Raw genomic sequence first — 19,087 nt, 5'->3', positions numbered from 1 at the left:
AAAATATTAATAAATGACATATCACATACCAGAGCTCTGTTTTACGCTGAGGCAACTCTTGAACAATGGAAAGCTGTAGAAAATTAAGAAAATTAAGCAAACCACGCATGTATACCAGGAGTTGTGACACTGGTCCTTTTAATTAGAGGACTTTTTTTCTCTCAGTGATTTCTTAAGTCATTTAAATAATCATTTATTATAAACACCCAGATGTTTAACTGTAAGTATGATCTGACAGGATCTGTGTTCATTTTCAAATTCAAAGTAGTACTGAAAGGAACCTTGTTCATCTCTTACTCTGTATTTTCAAGAAGACAGGCTTAAGGGAATTTGGTAAAATATTTTTTCCCATTGTTTCAAGTAATGTTCAGGTAGATGACCATTTGCCAGATAATAGAGAAATTTTAGATTTTAGCTAACAGAATGAGTAAGGTCTAATATGTTAAGTTCAGTTCAGTCAATCGCCAAAGAACTGATGCTTTTGAACTGTGGTGCTGGAGAAGACTCTTGAGAGTCCCTTGTACCGCAAGGAGATCCAACCATTCTAAGGGAGATCGATCCTGGGTGTTCATTGGAAGGACTGATGCTAAAGCTGAAACTCCAATACTTTGTCCACCTCATGCGATGAGTTGACTCACTGGAAAAGACTCTGATGCTGGGAAAGGTTGGGGGCGGGAGGAGAAGGGGACGACAGAGAATGAGATGGCTGGATGGCATCACCGACTCTGTGGACATGAGTTTGAGTGAACTCCGGGAGTTGGTGATGGACAGAGAGGCCTGGCGTGCTGTGATTCATGGGGTCGCAGAGAGTCGGAAGTTAGACTAGCTTTATTTGCAAATACTTATCAATAAAGGCCTGAGTAGAACATCAAAGACATTGACTGTAATTTCTATTATTACTCCTTCAGTTATGCTTTTTATAACTTACATGAGGAAGGAGTCTGCCACTATTCATAGAGTTCTGAGCTGAGTTCCAACGTTATCTGTGAAGTTGTTTTCCATCCCAGTTCTTGACTCAGTTCTGTGACCAACAGGAAGGTGCCTAAAATAGAGCATTATGCAGAATTGGCCTTTCTCATTTATTAATAAATAAATCTTTCTTGAATATAATTGAGATGATGATAAAAATAATGGCCAACGTTTGCTGAGTGCTTACTTAAGTGTCGTTCAGGCACTGAACAACTTACTTTGCATGTATTATCTGGGGCAGATGTCATGAAAAAGCATCTGTCTGGCCTGTATAGGATTTGAACTAATGACTTTGTTTTAATTAGGTCAACAGTGTGATACTCTTCTTAAGACTATTTTCCAGCACATCATCCTGTGTTATCCTGTTATGATTGATAGTGACACCTATTATTTCTATTGCCTAAGAAGTACATACATAACCTAAGAAATATATACATAACCTAAGAAATACATACATAACATTTTTTGTCTACTATATAGTCTCATATAGTTCAGATACCAAAAATGAATAACAGTAATTTTATTATTTATTATACTTTCACATTCTGACCCCTAAGAGGCACTTTAACCAACTTGTGAGGTACTTTAACCAACCAACCTGTGAGTCACCAACATGATCACACCAAGGTTGTAATAGACATTCCACATGATTCTGTAGAATATAATTAATAATATGTGACAACTTTATAAAGAGGACTGTATTTTTTAAAAGTGGACATTGGCTCTAGGTTTTCCAAAGTTGATCCTAAAGTATATGAAATTGTTATGAAGTTACCACCAAAAGTAACAAATTCATGAATGATTAGAATTGTTGGTACTCTGACTAATCACTCTTCTGCTGTGTGGTTCTACTTTATAATCATTAATAGTATTAGCTATAATTGAACTATAAAATATCAGAAATACTAAATGAATAGATTCACATTGAGATTGTTACATATATATTTGCATACCACTATCTCACTATGAAAGATAATGCACATCAACAAAGGAAGGTCCAGGCCCTCATTGTCTCACAAGCAGTAAGTAAACCACAGGCTAAAATAATTTTATAGAGCTCTGGAAACCAGTCAGAGATCTACATCAACCAAACACCCAATTAAGAAAAAGCCACATTCAAAAACAAAGAACATGCCATGCTGTTTTCACCCATCCTTTCCCACTCTTAGCATAGCACAAAGGAAGTGGCCCAATACCCAGTTCCCTCCCTCAGACTGGGAGTAGAGCAGAGCTTGTTAGCAGTTTTCTGTCCTGTTGTGGGCTAGTTGAGGGACTAGTTTCTGCTTTGTTTGACTCAGACTGGGGAAAGTGCATAGTTTGGATCTCAGGCTAGCAGAAGCTATAGAAGGTAGTGGCAGGAGCCATTATCATGTGAAAACTGTAGAGTAACCTCAGACCCACAGACACCTGAGGGCAACAGATCACAGATCAAAGAATGCAGTGAAAGTGTTAGTTGCTCAGTCTTGCCAGACTCTTTGTGACCCCATGGACAGTAGCCCCGTAGGCTCCTCTGTCCTTGTAATTTCCCAGGCAAAAATACTGGAGTGAGTTGCCATTTCCTTCTCCAGGGATCTTCCCAGCCGAGGGAATACAGTAGAACTCTTAATGCCCAGAGAAGTCATGATGAGACTCTGGGAATGAAGACTCGTGAGGCCCATAAAATTAGTGAAGGTCTTCAGCAACAGTCTGCAAAGACTGGGAGAGGTGGATGTTTTTTTGTATGCCCAATTTTAAACCAAGATACAACCAAAAGAAAAAAACAGGCATACAAAGCAACAGGGAAATATAGCCCATTCAAAGTAACAAAATAATCTCTAGAAACTATGCCCAAAGAAACATGTCAGACTTCCTAAACAAAGACTTTAAATAACTGTCTTAAACATGCTCAAAAAACTAAAGGAAAACACAAGCAATGAACTGAAAGAAATCATGGAAACAATATATGAACACAATGAGAATATCAACAAAAATTGTTTTTAAAAAATCATGGAGCTGAAAAATACATTAACTGAACTGAAAAGTCCATCAGAGGGGTTCAACAGCAGACTCAGACAGCAAACTTGAAGACAGATCATTTGAAATTATGGAGTCTAAGGATAAAGAGAATGAAAAAAGTAAACAGAGCCTAAGGGACATGTGAGATACCATCAAGCTGATTAGTTGGGGCATTATGGGAGTCCCAGAAGAGAATAAAGAAAAGGGCAGAGAAATTAATTTAAGAATGATGGCCCAAAACTTTGCAAATTTGAGGCAAGAAATGGACATACGAACCCAAGAAGCTCAATGAACTCCAAAGAGAATAAACCCAAAGAGAGTCATACTGAGACACATTATATAATCAAACTATCAAAAGTCAAAGACAGAATCTCGAAAGCAGCAAGAAAAGTCACTTATCATATATAAGCTGAAATTCCCCAATAAAAATATAAGTGGATTTCTCAGAAGAACACTGCAAGCCAGAAGACATATTTGGATGATATATTTAAGTACTGAGAATTTGTCAACCAAGAACTCTATATCAGCCAAACCGTCCTTCATAACTGAGTGAGAAATTAAAACAACAAAGCCAGACAAATGTCAAAGGAGCTCATTATCATTAGACTTGCCCTATAAGAAACGCTGGAGTCCTTAAGATGAAGTGAACAGATGCTAGACAGTTAACCCAAAGCCATTCAGAACCATGAAGTTCTCTGGTAAAAAGTAAATACATGGGACAAATATAAGGAATGATACTGTTATAATTTCTATATAATAACTCCACTTTTTATTTTCTATGGGATCTAAGCAACTTAAGCAACAGATGTACAAAAAATTATATATCTGTTAATGGCTACATAATATATAACGATGTAATTTGTGACAATAATAATATAAAGTGGGGAAGTGTGGCTATAAAAGTAGTTCTTGTATATAACTGAAATTGGTATCAATATAAGTTAGATGTCATAGCTTTAGGATGTTATGTGTAATTCACATGGTAACAGCAAAGAAAATATCTATAGGGTGTATAGCTATAGGAAATGAGAAAGGAATCACTGCAAAAAGTCAGCCAAACACAAGTGTAAAGACATGCTCATGGATTAGAAAATTTAACGTTGTGCTGATGTCAATACTACCGAAAAGCAATCTATGTATTCAGTACAATTCCTGTCAAAATCCCAATCACAGAACAGTGTGGTTTAGGCATAAAGAGACACATAGACCAATGGAACAGAATCGAAAACCCAGAAATAAGTCTTCACATGTATGGTCAAATGATTTTAAGACAAAGTGTCAAGGTCACCCAGTCTCAAGGAAATGGGAGAGTCTTTTCAACAAACAGTGTAAAGAAAACTGGATGTCCACATGCAAAAGAATGAAGTTGGATCCTTACCTAACACCATATATGAAGATTAACTCAAAATGATTAAAGACCTGAACATAAGAGCTAGAACTGTTAAAAACTCTGAAGGGGGGAAAAAAAAATAGGGGAAAGCCTCATGACACTTAATTTGGCAATGACTTCTTAGAAATGACACCAGGCAACAAAAGAAAAAATAGATAATTAGGCTTCATCAAAATTAAAACCTGCATCAAAGCACACTATCAACAGAGTGAAAAGCAACCCACAGCATGGGAGAAAAAAAATCTGCAAATCATGTATCCAGTAAGGGGCTAATATTCAGAATATATAAAGAACTCTCACAAACAACAGGAAAAAAACCCTGATTTTTAAATGGGCAAAGGACTTGCATAAACATTTCTTCAAAGAGGATATATAAAGACTAACGAATGAAATGATGCAAATCAAAACCACAATGAGATATCACCTCATACCATTAGAATAGCAAATATCAAAACCAATAGAAATTAACAGGTTTTCAGCAAGGATGTGGAAAAATTAGAACCCTTGTTCACTGTTGGTGGAATTGTGAAATAAATGGTACAAATTGCTATAGAAAATGGTATGGCAGTTCCTCAAAAATTTAAAAATAGAATTACCTTATCAGCAATTTCATTTATGGGTATATGGCCAAAAGAACTAAAGCAGTGATTTGAACATCAGTTTGTACACCCATGCTCCTAAGCAGCATTAAAATTAACCCATCAACATGTGTCCATCAACAAATGAATGGATAAACAAAATGTGGTATACATACAGTGGAGTATTACTCAGCCTTAAAAAGAAGGAAATTCTCCATGACTGATTCATGTCAATGTATGGCAAGAACCTCTACAATATTGTAAAGTAATTAGCCTCCAATTAAAATAAATAAATTTTTAAAAAAGAATAAGGAAATTCTGACACAAGCTACAAAATGGATTAACCTTGAGGACACTATACTAAGTGAAATAAGCCATTCACAAAAAGAAAAATGTATGATGCCACTCTAAATGTAGTTAAATTTATACATATAGAAAGTAGATGGTGGTTGCTGGGGAGAGGGAAGAATGGAATATTGTTTAATGAGCACAGAGTTTCAGTTAAAAATACTTTCATTTCAAAAATAATAACATTGAGACTTTTGGGGTAATTCTAGCCACTGGAATTCCAACATCTAGATATATGATGGAAGATGGGAGGGTAGGGGGGTGGAGGTTTCCTTTCTAAAGCACATAAAAAAGACCAGCAATATGTAAAGAAGCATTTAGATGTTTCTCCCTTTTTAACCAGAATTTATCTTCCCATTAGGTAAAATTAACAGTCAGTTTATCTCAGTTGAGTTATGCGGGCGTCTGTGGTTTTCTAGGTAGCAGGGTCAAACTAAAATGCCAAAAAAGCTAAAAGATGGGAGCATTAAGGCGGAAGTCAATCAGACAAGGTCTAGAAATAGAGGCCATACATTTTCATAAATATTACAGTTGACACCACATTTATTAAGACTGCTCTCTAATAAATCATTACTATCATATCAGTCAATAGGGGCTAGACTGGTAAAATAGCTTGCTAGGTTAGTAGAATTTATCTGCAAGGAATATATCAAAATTCAAATATCTGATTCTGCTTCATATGCCAGTTATTTAATAGCCAAAGACTCTTCTTCTCCTGTGTGAAAACTGACCCAAAGATAAGTATTCGCGTTTCCAAAATAACAAAAAAAGTACATGAAAGAGAAAAAGGTGACATAAACCCACATCCTTTAAAGCAGGGATCAGCAGGTCATCATCATTCACTGCATGTCAGAGTTTCACTGAGGAGCCAGCCGTCTCAGGGCTCTTTGGGGACAGAAGTCACCCTGGCACATAGGTGTCAAGACTCATGAAGGAGTCCCTTCATTTCTGTTTGAAAATGAAATTGAGTGTGGCCACCTTTAAAAAGTCAAGTCTTTTGTCTCGTCAACACTTACTCTTAACTAATAGTTACTTAAAAACGTAAATCAATGACAAAGTGAAAACACAGTTCAGGGAGAGAAGTAACATGGGCATGGACACCTGACTGCACCCACCCACATCTCCCGGGCTCATCGGGCCTGGGGTGACCCAGCATGAGTAACGCTACCAGAAATTTCCATTCACCCATTAAACAAATATTTATTGAGTAACTAGTATGTGCCAGACAGTAAAGAATCTGCCTGCAATGCAGGAGACGCAGGAGACTTGTGTGTGATCCCTGGGTTGGGAAGATCCCCTGAAGAAGGGAATGGCAACCCACTCCAGTATTCCTGCCTAGAGAATGCCATGGACAGAAGAACCTAGCAGGCTGCACAATCCATGGGGTTGCAAAGAGTCAGACATGACTGAGCAACTTCAGACCAGATGAGACAGTATGTGCCAAGCTTCATATTTCTTGCGGCTAATAGCCCTCTGAGTTTTCAGGTCATTTATTTTGAGGAGGGAAAATACAGTTTGCTATTTTTAAACCCGAATACTTCAACAAGAGAACTGATTTTGATTGTTGTGATGAATTTGAGAGTTGTTCAGGGAAATAGAAATGATAAAGACATTTTCTCTTAAGATAAGGCAAGGTCCAAGTAGTAATCAGTATGCAACATTTAACTGATTTATTGTAACAGCACTCTCTCTTTCCAGTAAATGAATACTTACACTGTACTTACAGAAGATAGATAGTGGGAATAGTTTTTTGGGGCTGTTGATGCTTCCTTTATTAATATATGACCCCAAATTGAGATTCAGTAATTGCTGAATTTGGCCTAGGCAACAAATTCACTTCTTGCTCTAAGTGTGAGGTGACTGTCAATGCACAGGTCAGTCCTATTAGAATATATTCTTCAGATTTTCTTCTGTTGCAAGAACTGGGGGTCAGTGGTTAACAAGAGCACTAATCAGGTTTGGAAACGGGAACAGAAGCTGTCGAGCACCTTTAAGGACACGTGCATGGATCTGGCCTACTGGAAGCGGAAGCTTTCTTACCAGAGGCTGCCTGACCATGGACCTGGGGTGAGATCGAGGGGATTCATGGGCCAGTAACGACGACTAACCACCACGTCTGAATTAGCCCGGATTAGTGTGACCCATAGGGCAAAAAAGCCTTTTGAGTACCGTGTCCTGTTTTGATCATTTTTATGAGTTTTGAACTTTCTTTCTGCCAAAAAAGGGCGGTTCTGACCATAGATAGTTTTGAGAAAACACTAGAGTTTTATGAATACAGCCTTATTTAGCTTTCGCTTTTCACTGCTGTCAGGGCAAAGACTAAATCGTTGGCTCAATGGATGTAAAGCAAGTTATTCCACCACCTAGGTCTCAGACATAACACTATATTTTTCTTCTGTTTCTTTTCTAGCTTTTCTGTTTTCACTGTTAATGATCTCACAGACTTGCCTCCTTTCTGCCTTTTCCACCAGTTTACTCCAGTGTCCCCAGCAGTTCCTGAATTCTTGAAAACTCCTACTGCAGATCAGCCCCCACCACGGTCCACAGCACCCGTCCTTCCCCCAAGCACCACATCCTCAGCGAAGCCCGGGCCAGCACTGGTGAAGGTAGGTGCCCTACATGTGTGCAACCCTCAGCGACTTCACCTTCAACTGTGGTCTCTAGCCCTGAGCACAGAGGACAGAGGCTGTGTCCACATTGCCCAGCCTGCTTTTTAGTCAAGCCTTGAAAACAGAACCTCAGAAGGACTTGCTCACCCCAGCCTTCATAACTGAAACTGCCACCTTCAACAAATGACCTCTCGTTTGATGGTCACAGAAGAACAGCACACAATTCAGTCTGTATAAAACAACTGCAGCAGCGCAGAAAGAGTTTACAAATCATTTTATCAACAGTTCCCAATTCAGCCTCCACCCAGGCCAGCAAGACAAAACTCATGGGGAAGAAAGAGAGAGAGAGAGACTTTAGCACTTGGGATTCATGAATCTCACACACAGATGTCTGTAATGGTAATGTGATTTCAGACTTTTATACACAAGGTCAAACTCAACAGTATTGGAGATATATTATGTGACAGGTTAAAGGTTTTCAAGAAGAAAATACTTTTTTTTTTTGTTTGTTTAGTAGATTTGGCCTGATACAGCTTGGTTTGTTCTTCAGAGAAGCTGCAGATTTATGGCACTGTTCCCTGCATTTTACTTGGTCAAAATAGTTTTTTAATGTGGATTTAGAACTGCTAAATAAAGGAGGAGAAGTTATAACCTGAGGAATAGTTTAATCATTTCAGATGTGGCTTTTGCCAAAACGAGCAGAACACAGATCACAAACTTTTAAAACTAAAAAAGGACCTCGGAGAGCTAGCTCAGCCTCTCAGCACCTTTCAGGTGAGCATACCGAGGCCCAAAGAAGGGAGGCTATAACAAGGTCAGGACCCTGTCTCTGAATCCCTGTCTGGCCTTTGTCCTTCCTTCTCACGCAGCTGCAGTGCTCCTCCTTGGAGGCAGTTAGCCTGGGCGTGTTCCTCACTCCCCTCTGTCCCCAGGACCTGTGCTTGTCCTTGACCTTCCTGGAGAGATGGCTCTTGCTACTCCAGGCTGGTTCATCAGTGTGGCCAGGTGTCCATGCCTTCAGGGCACAGATCAGTATATTTCACCCTATTCCATCATTTAGTATCAGAGCCACAAATTCCAAAGAGTGTCTGTGCAACTGTGCCAGTAAAATCAGCTCTTCTGTCCTTGTCCCACAACCCCCATTGTGTCTTTGTATCTCAAGCATCTTAGAAACAGTTTCCTATACCTTGTTGTTTTGTGTTGTGTGGACCATTTTTTAAAAAGATGAATTTATTTTACAATATGAATATTAAAAGGTAGAAACTGATCTGATAACTTATAAATGAAGGAGATGAAAACCCAGAAGAGACATCTGATTCTTAACCATAAGACAGGGTCTCACACCCCATTTTTCAAAATAAAAATGTAATATTTTGGAAAAAATGTTTTAAATTCATGTTCACAAGCATTTTTTGTATGTATTTGCCATAGAAATTCATAGCTTTATATTCTGCTTTATTCTCAATTAGAAGCACTTTTCTGCTTTTATGTATTCACCGTAGATTTTAATGATCATAAAATATTTGCAGAATATAAAAGATTTAAGTTGTATTTGTGATTAAGTGAAATATATTTGTGATTAAGTGAAATACACCTAATCATTTCCCTATTGTATGTTTAGTGTGAAGCCTGTTTTTTCACAAAGAGACAGTAATATGTAAGCACACTGTTCTTGCCTGGAGAATCCCAGGGACGGGGGAGCCTGGTGGGCTTCCGTCTGTGGGGTCACACAGAGTCGGACATGACTGAAGCAACTTAGCAGCAGCAGCAGCAGGCAGTGTCTACACAGGACCCAAAGTAAATGTTTGTTGAACTTGCATAGATGATTCAGAACTTGCATAGATGATTCAGAACTGAGCATCTTGCCCTTAGTCTAAGGGAATAATGCAGCAGGAGAAATAAATTCTTAGGAGCAAGATTTTTGGTCACAGGGAGCACACGAATGTTCTCACAGCTCTTGAAATGTGTTTAGTGTATTGCTTTCCAGAGAGGCGATCCCAATTTCCAAGGTGCGTTACTTTTTCTTTTCAAATCAGATATGCACACAGTAGAATAGACTGCTTTCTCTTAAAATGTTCTATCTTTTTCTCGAAAATAGCAAAGCCATCCCAAGAATCCGAACGACAAACACCGTAGCAAAAAGTGCAAAGACCCCAAGCCCCGGGTGAAGAAGCTGAAGTACCACCAGTACATTCCGCCAGATCAGAAGGGGGAGAGGAATGAGCCGCAGATGGACTCCAACTATGCCCGGCTGCTCCAGCAGCAGCAGCTCTTCCTGCAGTTGCAGATCCTGAGCCAGCAGCAGCAGCACTACAACTACCAGACCATCCTGCCCGCGCCAGTCAAGTACGGCTCCATAAACTGGGTTTACTGTGGTTTTTGTGAGCAACCATAAGTGGCTGAAGGTTGGATGCTGTGATTTATTTGTGCTCAGCGATTATTTTCATTCTGTTGTCATCAAAGCTGATAGTGTCGGAAGTCCACATAGTGAGAAAAGTCTGCATTCCAGTTCACTTTTTGTCCTCCATAACAGGTTCTGAACTTTTCAAGTTAGAAACAACTTTTCACAGTTACGCATCCAGGAAAGATTTGCCTGTTTATTTACTTGAATAATATTAGATGCTATGAGGAAAGCAAAAGAAGTGTAAACCTGGTATAAGCACTTTAAATTAAAAAAAAAAAAAAAAGACAGTTGAGCATGAATGCTGGAACCATCAAGGAAAGTTTTATAGAAGAGGCGGGAGGGAAAGGGGCTGAAACTTGGGAAGGACCCTTCCAAGCCAAGAGGAATGATCTGAGTACAAATACAGAGGAAGTTAGAGCAAACAATGCCTATTTATATTGCATGATGAGAAAAATGGCCTGAGTAAAGAATATGACTAATTTTTAAAGCAGAAGACAGATTTGAGCAGAGCCAATGTCGAGAGAAATGTGAAGTTGGGAAGACTTTAATCTTGATATGGTGGATGTTTCAGAGGACCATGGTGACAAGGTAAAATCAAAATGCAAGAAGAAACAGTCTGACGCCAGTGTTGGAGGGGAGTCTGGAAGTAGGAAAGCCAGTTAGAAGCTTGGCAATAAAGCAGATACAAGAAAAGGGACACTGAGAATGGAAAGGAAGGAGCAGGTGGCAGGAGTCCCAAAAGATGATAAAAGGTCTCAATGACCAACAACTATGAAGAAGGAACATGTTTCCAGAGTTTAAGCCCAAGCAGGAAGGACAGAGGGAGTGAGTTCTGATGATTTCTGAAACTGGATTCTCATAGCAGGATACCCACAGCTAATTTTGATTACGTACTAGAGGAAATCACTGGTTGCACATCCTCAGAACCACTGTTCTGGAAAACAGATAAAAATACAAAGTCTCTGTCCTTCATTTCATTCACTTTTCAGGAAAAAGGAATTATTTACAGTCAACTCGCGAAAAGAAACTCTAGAAAAAGATCCAAAATCTCATGACAAGGAAAAAATTATACTCTGATCCAACCACTCAATTTATGATCACGTGATCTGTAGAAGCCTATGTTTTCCACACGTAGGCTAAGCCTTCCTCCATGGAGAGCCAGTAATTTCTAGGAGCAGAAAAGGATTAAGGCTTACTAAAAAGCTTCTCTGTAAGAAATAATCTCCTCATATGCTAAGAATTATCAATTCACTTTTTTCTTTGAAGACCCAAATATCTTGAGGAAGATTAGACCTATTAGTCATTCAGACCTTCCTGTGAAGTGCTTAAATCTGAAACATCAAGGCAACAGAGATGAAGGAAGAAAAGAGTGTTTGTAGCATGTTTTTATTTTAAGAGCAGGCAGGCCCAAGAGAGCTGTTGACATTGGAAGGGACCCAGGGAAGGCCAGAGAACTGGACGAGCATCAAAGACAAACCACTGCTGCTCTACAGCTTCATCCAGGCCCGGGGAGGCACCCCCCACCCCGCCGCCGTGGAACCCCATGAGGGAGGAGGGCAGCAGGAGTGCTCTTGGCGCCCTGGCCACGTGCTCAGCAGCACCCTCCTCACAGCAACTCTCAGAGGGGTCGACAGGACTGACCCCGAGCCCTGATGAAGAAACTGGCAACTGAAGAGCCAGTGGTGTCTAGCCATGAAGTAATCCTTTCTGTAATGTAAGAAGTTGTATGGGGCCAGCTTTGCAGATGGGAAGAAAACATCTGGCAGGGGTAGGGGGGCACCCAGACTCGAAAGTTCTTTGTCTTTCCATGAAGGCTTTAGTTCCCCCCTCCTCAAACACTCCTGCCACTGAAGTCACCAAGCCACCTGCCCCAAGAAAGCGTCATCCAAAAAGACCCAAGAACTCAGAGGAGGAAGGAGCTGTCAAATCTGTGTTTATTTCACTGGACAGAAATGGAACACCAGTTTTGTTTAATCTAGATCCTAAAAATGGAGATGTTGTTTTCAAACACATTGTTTCCTTTTACCAAAATTCAATATAAGAAACCAAATGTAGGAATTGTGTAGTGCCCACAGTGGTGGAACTTTACTGATAACAAAGCCCTTTAGTATCTTGGGAGGAGCAGGAGCCTAGAGACATGGAGCTTTAGTTCCCACGTGGCCACGTACTGACAGAAGGGATGGGTCCCAGCAGATGTCTGGACCTCAGGATCCTCAACTACACAGTGATTACATTCATCAGGTATCCACACCCCTCCTCTCTCTTTTTCCCCTCTGTTGATTTGGGGAAAAAATAAACCAGTTTATTTGTTATTTTAAAACTTGAATTAAACACTATACTGTTAATCATAGTAATGATTATTATAGAATCTCAGCATGAATAAAATAATTAATTTAAACCATGGGGACCTCCGCAGTGGTCCAGTGGTTAAGAATCCACCTGCCAGTGCAGGGGACGCAGGTTCGATCCCTGTCTGGGAACTGAGATCTCACATGCCGTGGGGCAACCAGCCTGTGCACCACAACTACTGAGCCCACTTGCTTTAGAGCCTATGCTCTGCAACAAGAAAAGCTACCTCAGTGAGAAGCCCCCACTCTGCAACTAGAAAGTAGTCCCCACTTTCAACCAGAGGAAGCACGCGTGCATCAATGAAGACCCAGCACAGCCAAAGATTAATTTTTAAAAAATTATGCATTCTCAAGGAGAGGATATCATTCACGAAGGAGCAAAAGTTGGAGGCAGCTTTACAGTTTTTATGTAATAAAGCACAGACCTATGTACATGAACAAGAATGTAGTATATCTGTGGTATTAAAATTTCAGAGAGAGTGATTAGAAAAATTATCTAAAGAGCTTTTCTGGGGGACAGTAATGAACATAAGGCTGAGAAACAGTAATTAAAATGATTTCATAATTTAAAAATACGGTTTTTAAAAGTTGACTCTTTGAAAGAATAGTGATATATTTTTAAATATTTGTCATTTCATCCAAACTTCAAAATACTTCATTTCAAATACTTCAAGTACTTAATTTCATCATAATTCAGGCAGGTTTAAAAAGCCTCAGATGCAAGTCAAGAGTTAGCTGTTGACAAGGCCAGCACTGGCTTCAAACACAGGCTTCGTAAAACCCATTTGAGAAAGTTCATCCAGCCGTGGACCTCGCCCCAGAGGCACCGTCACCTCAGATCCCTGTTTTAGGACATGGAATTCAACGTCTCTTTGGTACCAAGCTTCAGTAAGTTAAATAAGTTAAGTAAGACAGTTAAGCCTGAGGCTGCAATGGAATTGGTTGTACAGCGTCAGTGACCACATGCACCTTTCCCTAATGAGTATCAACCAGCCAGAAAAGAAAATGCCGTTGTTGCCAAGCGTATCACAGCCAGAAAGCATCAGAAGGACCTGGCTTCAACATGAAAAGTTTAGGGGAATTAGTACAAAAATACAACAGATTCACCAATGCTTTTTAAATAGCTTTTAAAGATGTAGTATAAGTTAGAGAAGTTCATAAATTATAAGTGAAAACTGATGCCAAAGTAAGTGCACTGCCTCATCAAGAAGAGGAACGCTTTTAGCTCCATTATCATTGGCTCACATCCCCAGTTAGTGACTTCCCTGATTTGAATCCATGGATTAGTTCTGCTCAACATGTTTGTGAGTCATATCTTTATTCATGCAAACAGCAGCAGTTGATTTTTATTGTTGTCTACTTCATAGTTCATCCACCCAGCATCCTCTCGATGGGACAGTTGGTTGCTTCCAGCTGGGGCTCTGATGAATAATGCCATAGTAAATCTCCTAACCTGCATCTCCTGGTTTACATACGTGTGTCTCTATCAAGTGTTGATCTGGAAATGGAGTTGTTGGGTCAGATGGGTGTGGTGTTTCTTTAGCAGATACTGTGAAACCGCTCTCCAAAGCAGTTGTGCTAACTCTGCCTCTACCAGTTGTGTATGAGGGTCGTGGCTGTTCCAAGAAGTTGGTGGTGTCAGTCTTACATATTGTAGCAGCAGCGTTGCTGGGTGTGCAGTGCTGTTTTGCTGTGGTTTTCCTGTTCCTCATGCCTGATGAGGTTAAGCATTCGTTCATATATTTATTGACCATTTGTGCTATGCTTGTTCACGATTTTTCCATTAGGTTATTCTTTTTCTTACTGTCAATAATTTGCAAGACTTCTGTGTGTATTCTAGGTAAGGCATTTGTCAGAAGTATGTTATTACAAACATCTTCTCCTGGGGCTTGATTTTTAACCCTCTGAAAGATATCTGAGTGCTTTTTGTGTCCTAAGAAATCTTTGCTTATCAAAAGCTATGAAGATACTATCCTAAGTTTTCTTCTCAAAGTTTGTTTTCCAGTTCACATTTAGGTTTTGGGATGGTTCTTCTCATGTGACTGACTGTCCAGTTTGGCCCATTCCCATTGATAGAAGGACCACCCTTTCCCACTACACCGCCATGTCACCTTTGTCCTTGTATGCAGCGTCTGTTTCTGGATTCTCTGATCTCTCCCATTTGTTGTCCTGTCCTTGCATCAGCATCATCTTCGTAACTGGCTCTGTAACAAATTTTGCTGTCTGGTAGTATGATGCTTCCAGCTTTGCTTTTCTTCTTTAAAGATGCCATGGCCGTCTTTGGTCCTTTGCATTTCCATATAAAGCTTTGAATCATCTTCTAAATTTCTACCAAGCAAGCAAACAGACAGACAACCCTGCAGGGATTTTGATTGGGGTCTGATTTGACTGGCATCTCTACCATATTGAGTCAGTTGGTCAGTCAGGTAGTTTTCTGTTTGTAAATTCACAGATTGTTAACAGGAGCGATGTCAGCCCCAGAAATCATTTCATTAGAAAATCTAATTTTCTTTTTCTTTTGAAGGCCACTCAATGACAAGAACAACAGTGGGAATCCAGCTTTGAACACTACCACATCAAACACACCAAGACAGAATACACCTGCTCCTGTGAGAAAGCCAGGACCTCTGCCATCAAGCTTGGATGACCTAAAGGTGATCATTGCAAGTGGGGTTTATTCACCTGTAAGAACCATAAAACTAAACTATGCCAGATCTGTCCAGCAGATGTAGGCAGTTTCTAATAGATCTTCAACCTTACCAGCAATAGGATAACCATTATAGAAGTACTTTCTTTTTACATCCATTAACTTTCCTGTAAAATGACCAGTAATAAATTTCCATTTATTGAGCAAACGCCATGAGCAAGCACCTTCCTCCCTGCTTTTTGCGAAGTTTGGGAGAAGAGGAAGATGTAACAGTTAAGAACATGATCTCCAGGGCCCTCTTTACTGGGTTCCACCCCTACGCAGCCTTCTGTTATCTGTGATAGCTTGGACCAGTGACATACCCTCTCTCCCCATCTGTAAAACGGAAATAATAATACCTACACCTCATGTGAAGGTTAACTGAAAGAGTAAAGCACTTTTGGCAGTGTCTGGCCCATGGCAATTACACAGTAAATGTAACTGTTATCATTTCTGGTAGTAAATCTTTTGAGGTAGCAGAGGAATTAACCTCTAATAACCCTTGCTTTATCACTAGCCTTTCAGGTCCTTTATGTCTATAATTCTGTGTTTTTGTGTGTTTTTAAAAAAAAAAAAAACTGTTGCACTTACATGCAGTCATAGAGAGCTGTCTTACAGACGTAGGCACCTTTTCCAGCACAAAGGTGTGCTCTAGATTTGTCAGAAGGTCGTAACACCAAAAAAGCAATCTGATTGATTTGTACTTCCAGGTATCGGAGCTGAAGACAGAGCTGAAGTTAAGGGGTCTCCCCGTGTCAGGCACCAAACTGGACCTCATTGAACGCCTGAAACCCTACCAGGAAGTGAACAGCAGCGGCCCTGCTGCCAGTGGCATCACAGCCGTGCCCACACCTGCAGTCGTCCCCAGCAACCCCGAAGTCACCGTGGCCCTGCCAGTGACAACACTACAGAACTCTGTGACCAGCTCAGGCTCTACTTTTAAGGCAGAACTGCCCCCCGCCGGCAGCAGCAGTGCGGCCCACGTGGACAGCGGTAGCTCCCCTCTGCCCATCTCACCCGCGCCTTCCGAACAGTCCAGCCTCAGTGCCGAGGACACAACCATGGCCGACACGTTCACCGAGATCATGACCATGATGTCCCCATCGCAGTTCCTATGCTCGTCGCCCCTGCGGGCGACCAGCACTGAGGACAGCCTCAGCCCCACCAGCAGCACGCTGTCCACCCTGGAGCTAGATGCGGCCGAGAAGGACCGCAAGCTCCAGGAGAAGGAGAAGCAGATCGAGGAGCTGAAGCGGAAACTGGAACAGGAGCAAAAGCTCGTGGAAGTTCTGAAGATGCAGCTGGAGGTGGAGAAGCGAGGGCAGCAGCAGCAGCGGCCCCTGGAGCCCCCGCCCTCGGCCAGCGCCCCGGCCCCTTCAGTCTCCAAGGCCGACCAGACGTGGGGCACCACCACTTCTACCATCAAGGACGAGGCCCTGCTCCCCGACGGCCCCGGCCCAGTAGCCGGCCAGACCCTTGTTGCCAAAAAGGCCGTAGTGATCAAGCAAGAGGTGCCTGTGGCCCCAGCTGAGCCACCGAGCCTCGTCCCACAGTTTTATGTGAGTTCCCAGGGCCAGCCGCCCGCCGGGGTCGCTCAGCCGCAGGCTTTACTGACCACGCAAACTGCACAGCTGCTGCTCCCTGTGTCCATCCAGGGCTCCGGTGTGACCTCAGTGCAGCTCCCCGTAGGCAGCCTCCAACTCCAGGTGTGAAGCGTGTCTTCTAACTCCTTGCCTTACAGCCTGCCTGACCCAGAAATGGCTCGTAGCGAGCACAGACCTGAGCTGCTTCATACATGCATCCCAGTCAGGCTGCCAGGTGGCAGGAACCACGTGCATGTGTCAGGTGTTGTTCACAGATGTGGACAGCTAGCACTGTTTTCAGAGTAAAATCAGACAGGGGTGCTTTCCCTTCCTGCTGCCTTTCACCCTTAATGAACACAGTATCGCATGTGGAGACATGTTTAAATACCAGTGGCATTCTCATAATGATGACAGCGACTGTCACTGGGTACTTCTTGTGTTCGAGGCACAGCACCAAGTGTAACACTTTAGCTGGCATGCTTCATTTAATCCTCCCTTTCCCTGGAAGACCCAAGTGAGAGAGCCCCCTTCTAGAAAGGAAAGTGAGGCCCTGAAAAGTTGAAGAAGTTGTCCAAGGTCAAAGCTTGTGGTTGAGGCCTTCTGACTGCAGGGCTCCTGCTCTCACATCCACTCCTGTCTCTGCCTCCTAAATGTAGTTCCTGAAAGGCACCACTAAGGTGAAGATGCTGAAACTAAGGAGAATGTGAGCACAGACTCAGGAGTGAGGCTGGTATTGACAGAGAATAAAACACTGGTGAGCATGAAGTTTCCTTTGAGGCCAACCGTTACCTGAAGCCATTGTATACGACTTGAGTTTGGAAGGTTTTTTCAACAAAATGTGGGCCGCAGTCCACAGAAACCATCTGGAGTCCTGCTACCCTACCCTGACCACCCAGAGAGGAGCAGTCTTGTCCTCCTCCCCAGGGTGAGAAGGCACGACCCAAAGGCCCTGGGTCTGTGCTGAAATTCTGGCTCCCCTGTTTAATCTTTGGAGTGTCTGCGAAACTGAAAGTCCCCTGTATAATATAGCTTTTCTAAGCATTCATTTTCCTGTCCAAATCTTCCATGAGAGGTGATGTTTGAGCAATAGGAACTGCATTTTATTCTGGGCCTCTGAGCACCCAGCACGTGGCTGGCTGTCCCCCTGGGGAGCACAGATGCTGCAGCTCAGAAGTAGGAATTTGGACAGTCTGGCCTCACAGATTTCCTTGCTGCTCTTAAAATTACTACGCCTGACCTATTATGTATGGAACTGCTGTCAGTTCTTTTGACGTTCCACAAACTTTCAAATGAAAATCTTAGCCACTTATGAAACAGTAAGAGCATGAAAGTAACTGGTCTGGTGTTTAACTCTTTAGTTTCAAGTTAGGGTTCAAATTTATGTACCAATGAATTGAAGTGTGTATAAACATTTTACCTTTTTTTTTTTTCCCCCAGATGTGAGCCCACATGACCAGTTATTCCACATCTAAACTCTTCATTCTAACCTTGATTTAGACAATTCAGTTGATGTTTTTTTTTCCTCCTAGACTTCACCACAAACAGGAATCCAGACGCAGCCTCAGATAGCAACCGCCACCTTGTCCTCAGGCCTGGCCCAGACTGCGCCTCAGAAACAAGACACTTTCCCAGCACATGTGCTCAGTCAGCCTCAGCAGGTCAGAAAGGTTGGTGAATGCCGACAGTGACAGGCTGTTGCCGATTTGTATTAAATACTATCATCCGCTCAACATTTAGTGACCATCTTTATAGGCGCCTCCTCCGTGGGAAGCTCCTGTTTGTTCTTTTCTATGATGCATCTCCCACCGGGCGAGCCTCAGGTCAGATGGCATTTGGCTGCTTTCTGAAAGGTCGCTCATCTTAGCAGTTAAGCTCCTCTTCCAAGTTTCCAAACTACTTTTTCAATCCTCATATATAGAATTTTCTAAGGTTTTCAAGTTTCTTTTCAAAATAATCATTTTGTAGGGGGAAAAGTGTCCTGGGAAAAGATATTTGAAGATGAAAAAGACTGTTTTTGAAATGTTTATCTTGAGCAAGATCTTTATGTATTTTTAAGTCTGCCTTCTCAGAGAGTAAAAGCCAGGCAGCCTATGTCTGGCTGCCATTCTGGTTCACCACTTGTGCTGTGCCTTATGCAGGACTCTTGAGTATTGGTTCCCATCTTTAAAATGACGCTG

The 19,087-nt window shown here is 41.6% G+C and overlaps 1 protein-coding gene across 7 annotated transcripts in view; it reads left to right on the top strand.

Annotated features, from left to right (window-relative positions):
* Positions 1 to 19,087, top strand: part of MRTFB (myocardin related transcription factor B) — a 295,702-nt gene that overhangs the window by 261,232 nt on the left and 15,383 nt on the right. For 5 of the 7 annotated variants that reach the window (XM_055409527.2, XM_055409522.2, XM_055409524.2 and 2 more), the window contains 5 exons: positions 7,752 to 7,886; positions 9,988 to 10,235; positions 15,166 to 15,295; positions 16,038 to 17,033; positions 18,440 to 18,577. In XM_055409527.2, coding sequence (XP_055265502.2) covers positions 7,752 to 7,886; positions 9,988 to 10,235; positions 15,166 to 15,295; positions 16,038 to 17,033; positions 18,440 to 18,577 — 1,647 coding nt within the window. The remainder of the gene's footprint in view (positions 1 to 7,751; positions 7,887 to 9,987; positions 10,236 to 15,165; positions 15,296 to 16,037; positions 17,034 to 18,439; positions 18,578 to 19,087) is intronic. The other 2 variants (XM_088833187.1, XM_088833188.1) reach the window with 2 other exon arrangements.

The sequence above is a fragment of the Moschus berezovskii genome, chromosome 27, assembly GCF_049115385.1.
Source record: "Moschus berezovskii isolate FMDL1 chromosome 27, NW_MosBer_1.0, whole genome shotgun sequence".
Classification (NCBI taxonomy): domain Eukaryota; kingdom Metazoa; phylum Chordata; class Mammalia; order Artiodactyla; family Moschidae; genus Moschus; species Moschus berezovskii.
This window is presented reverse-complemented; position numbering and strand designations above follow the sequence as displayed.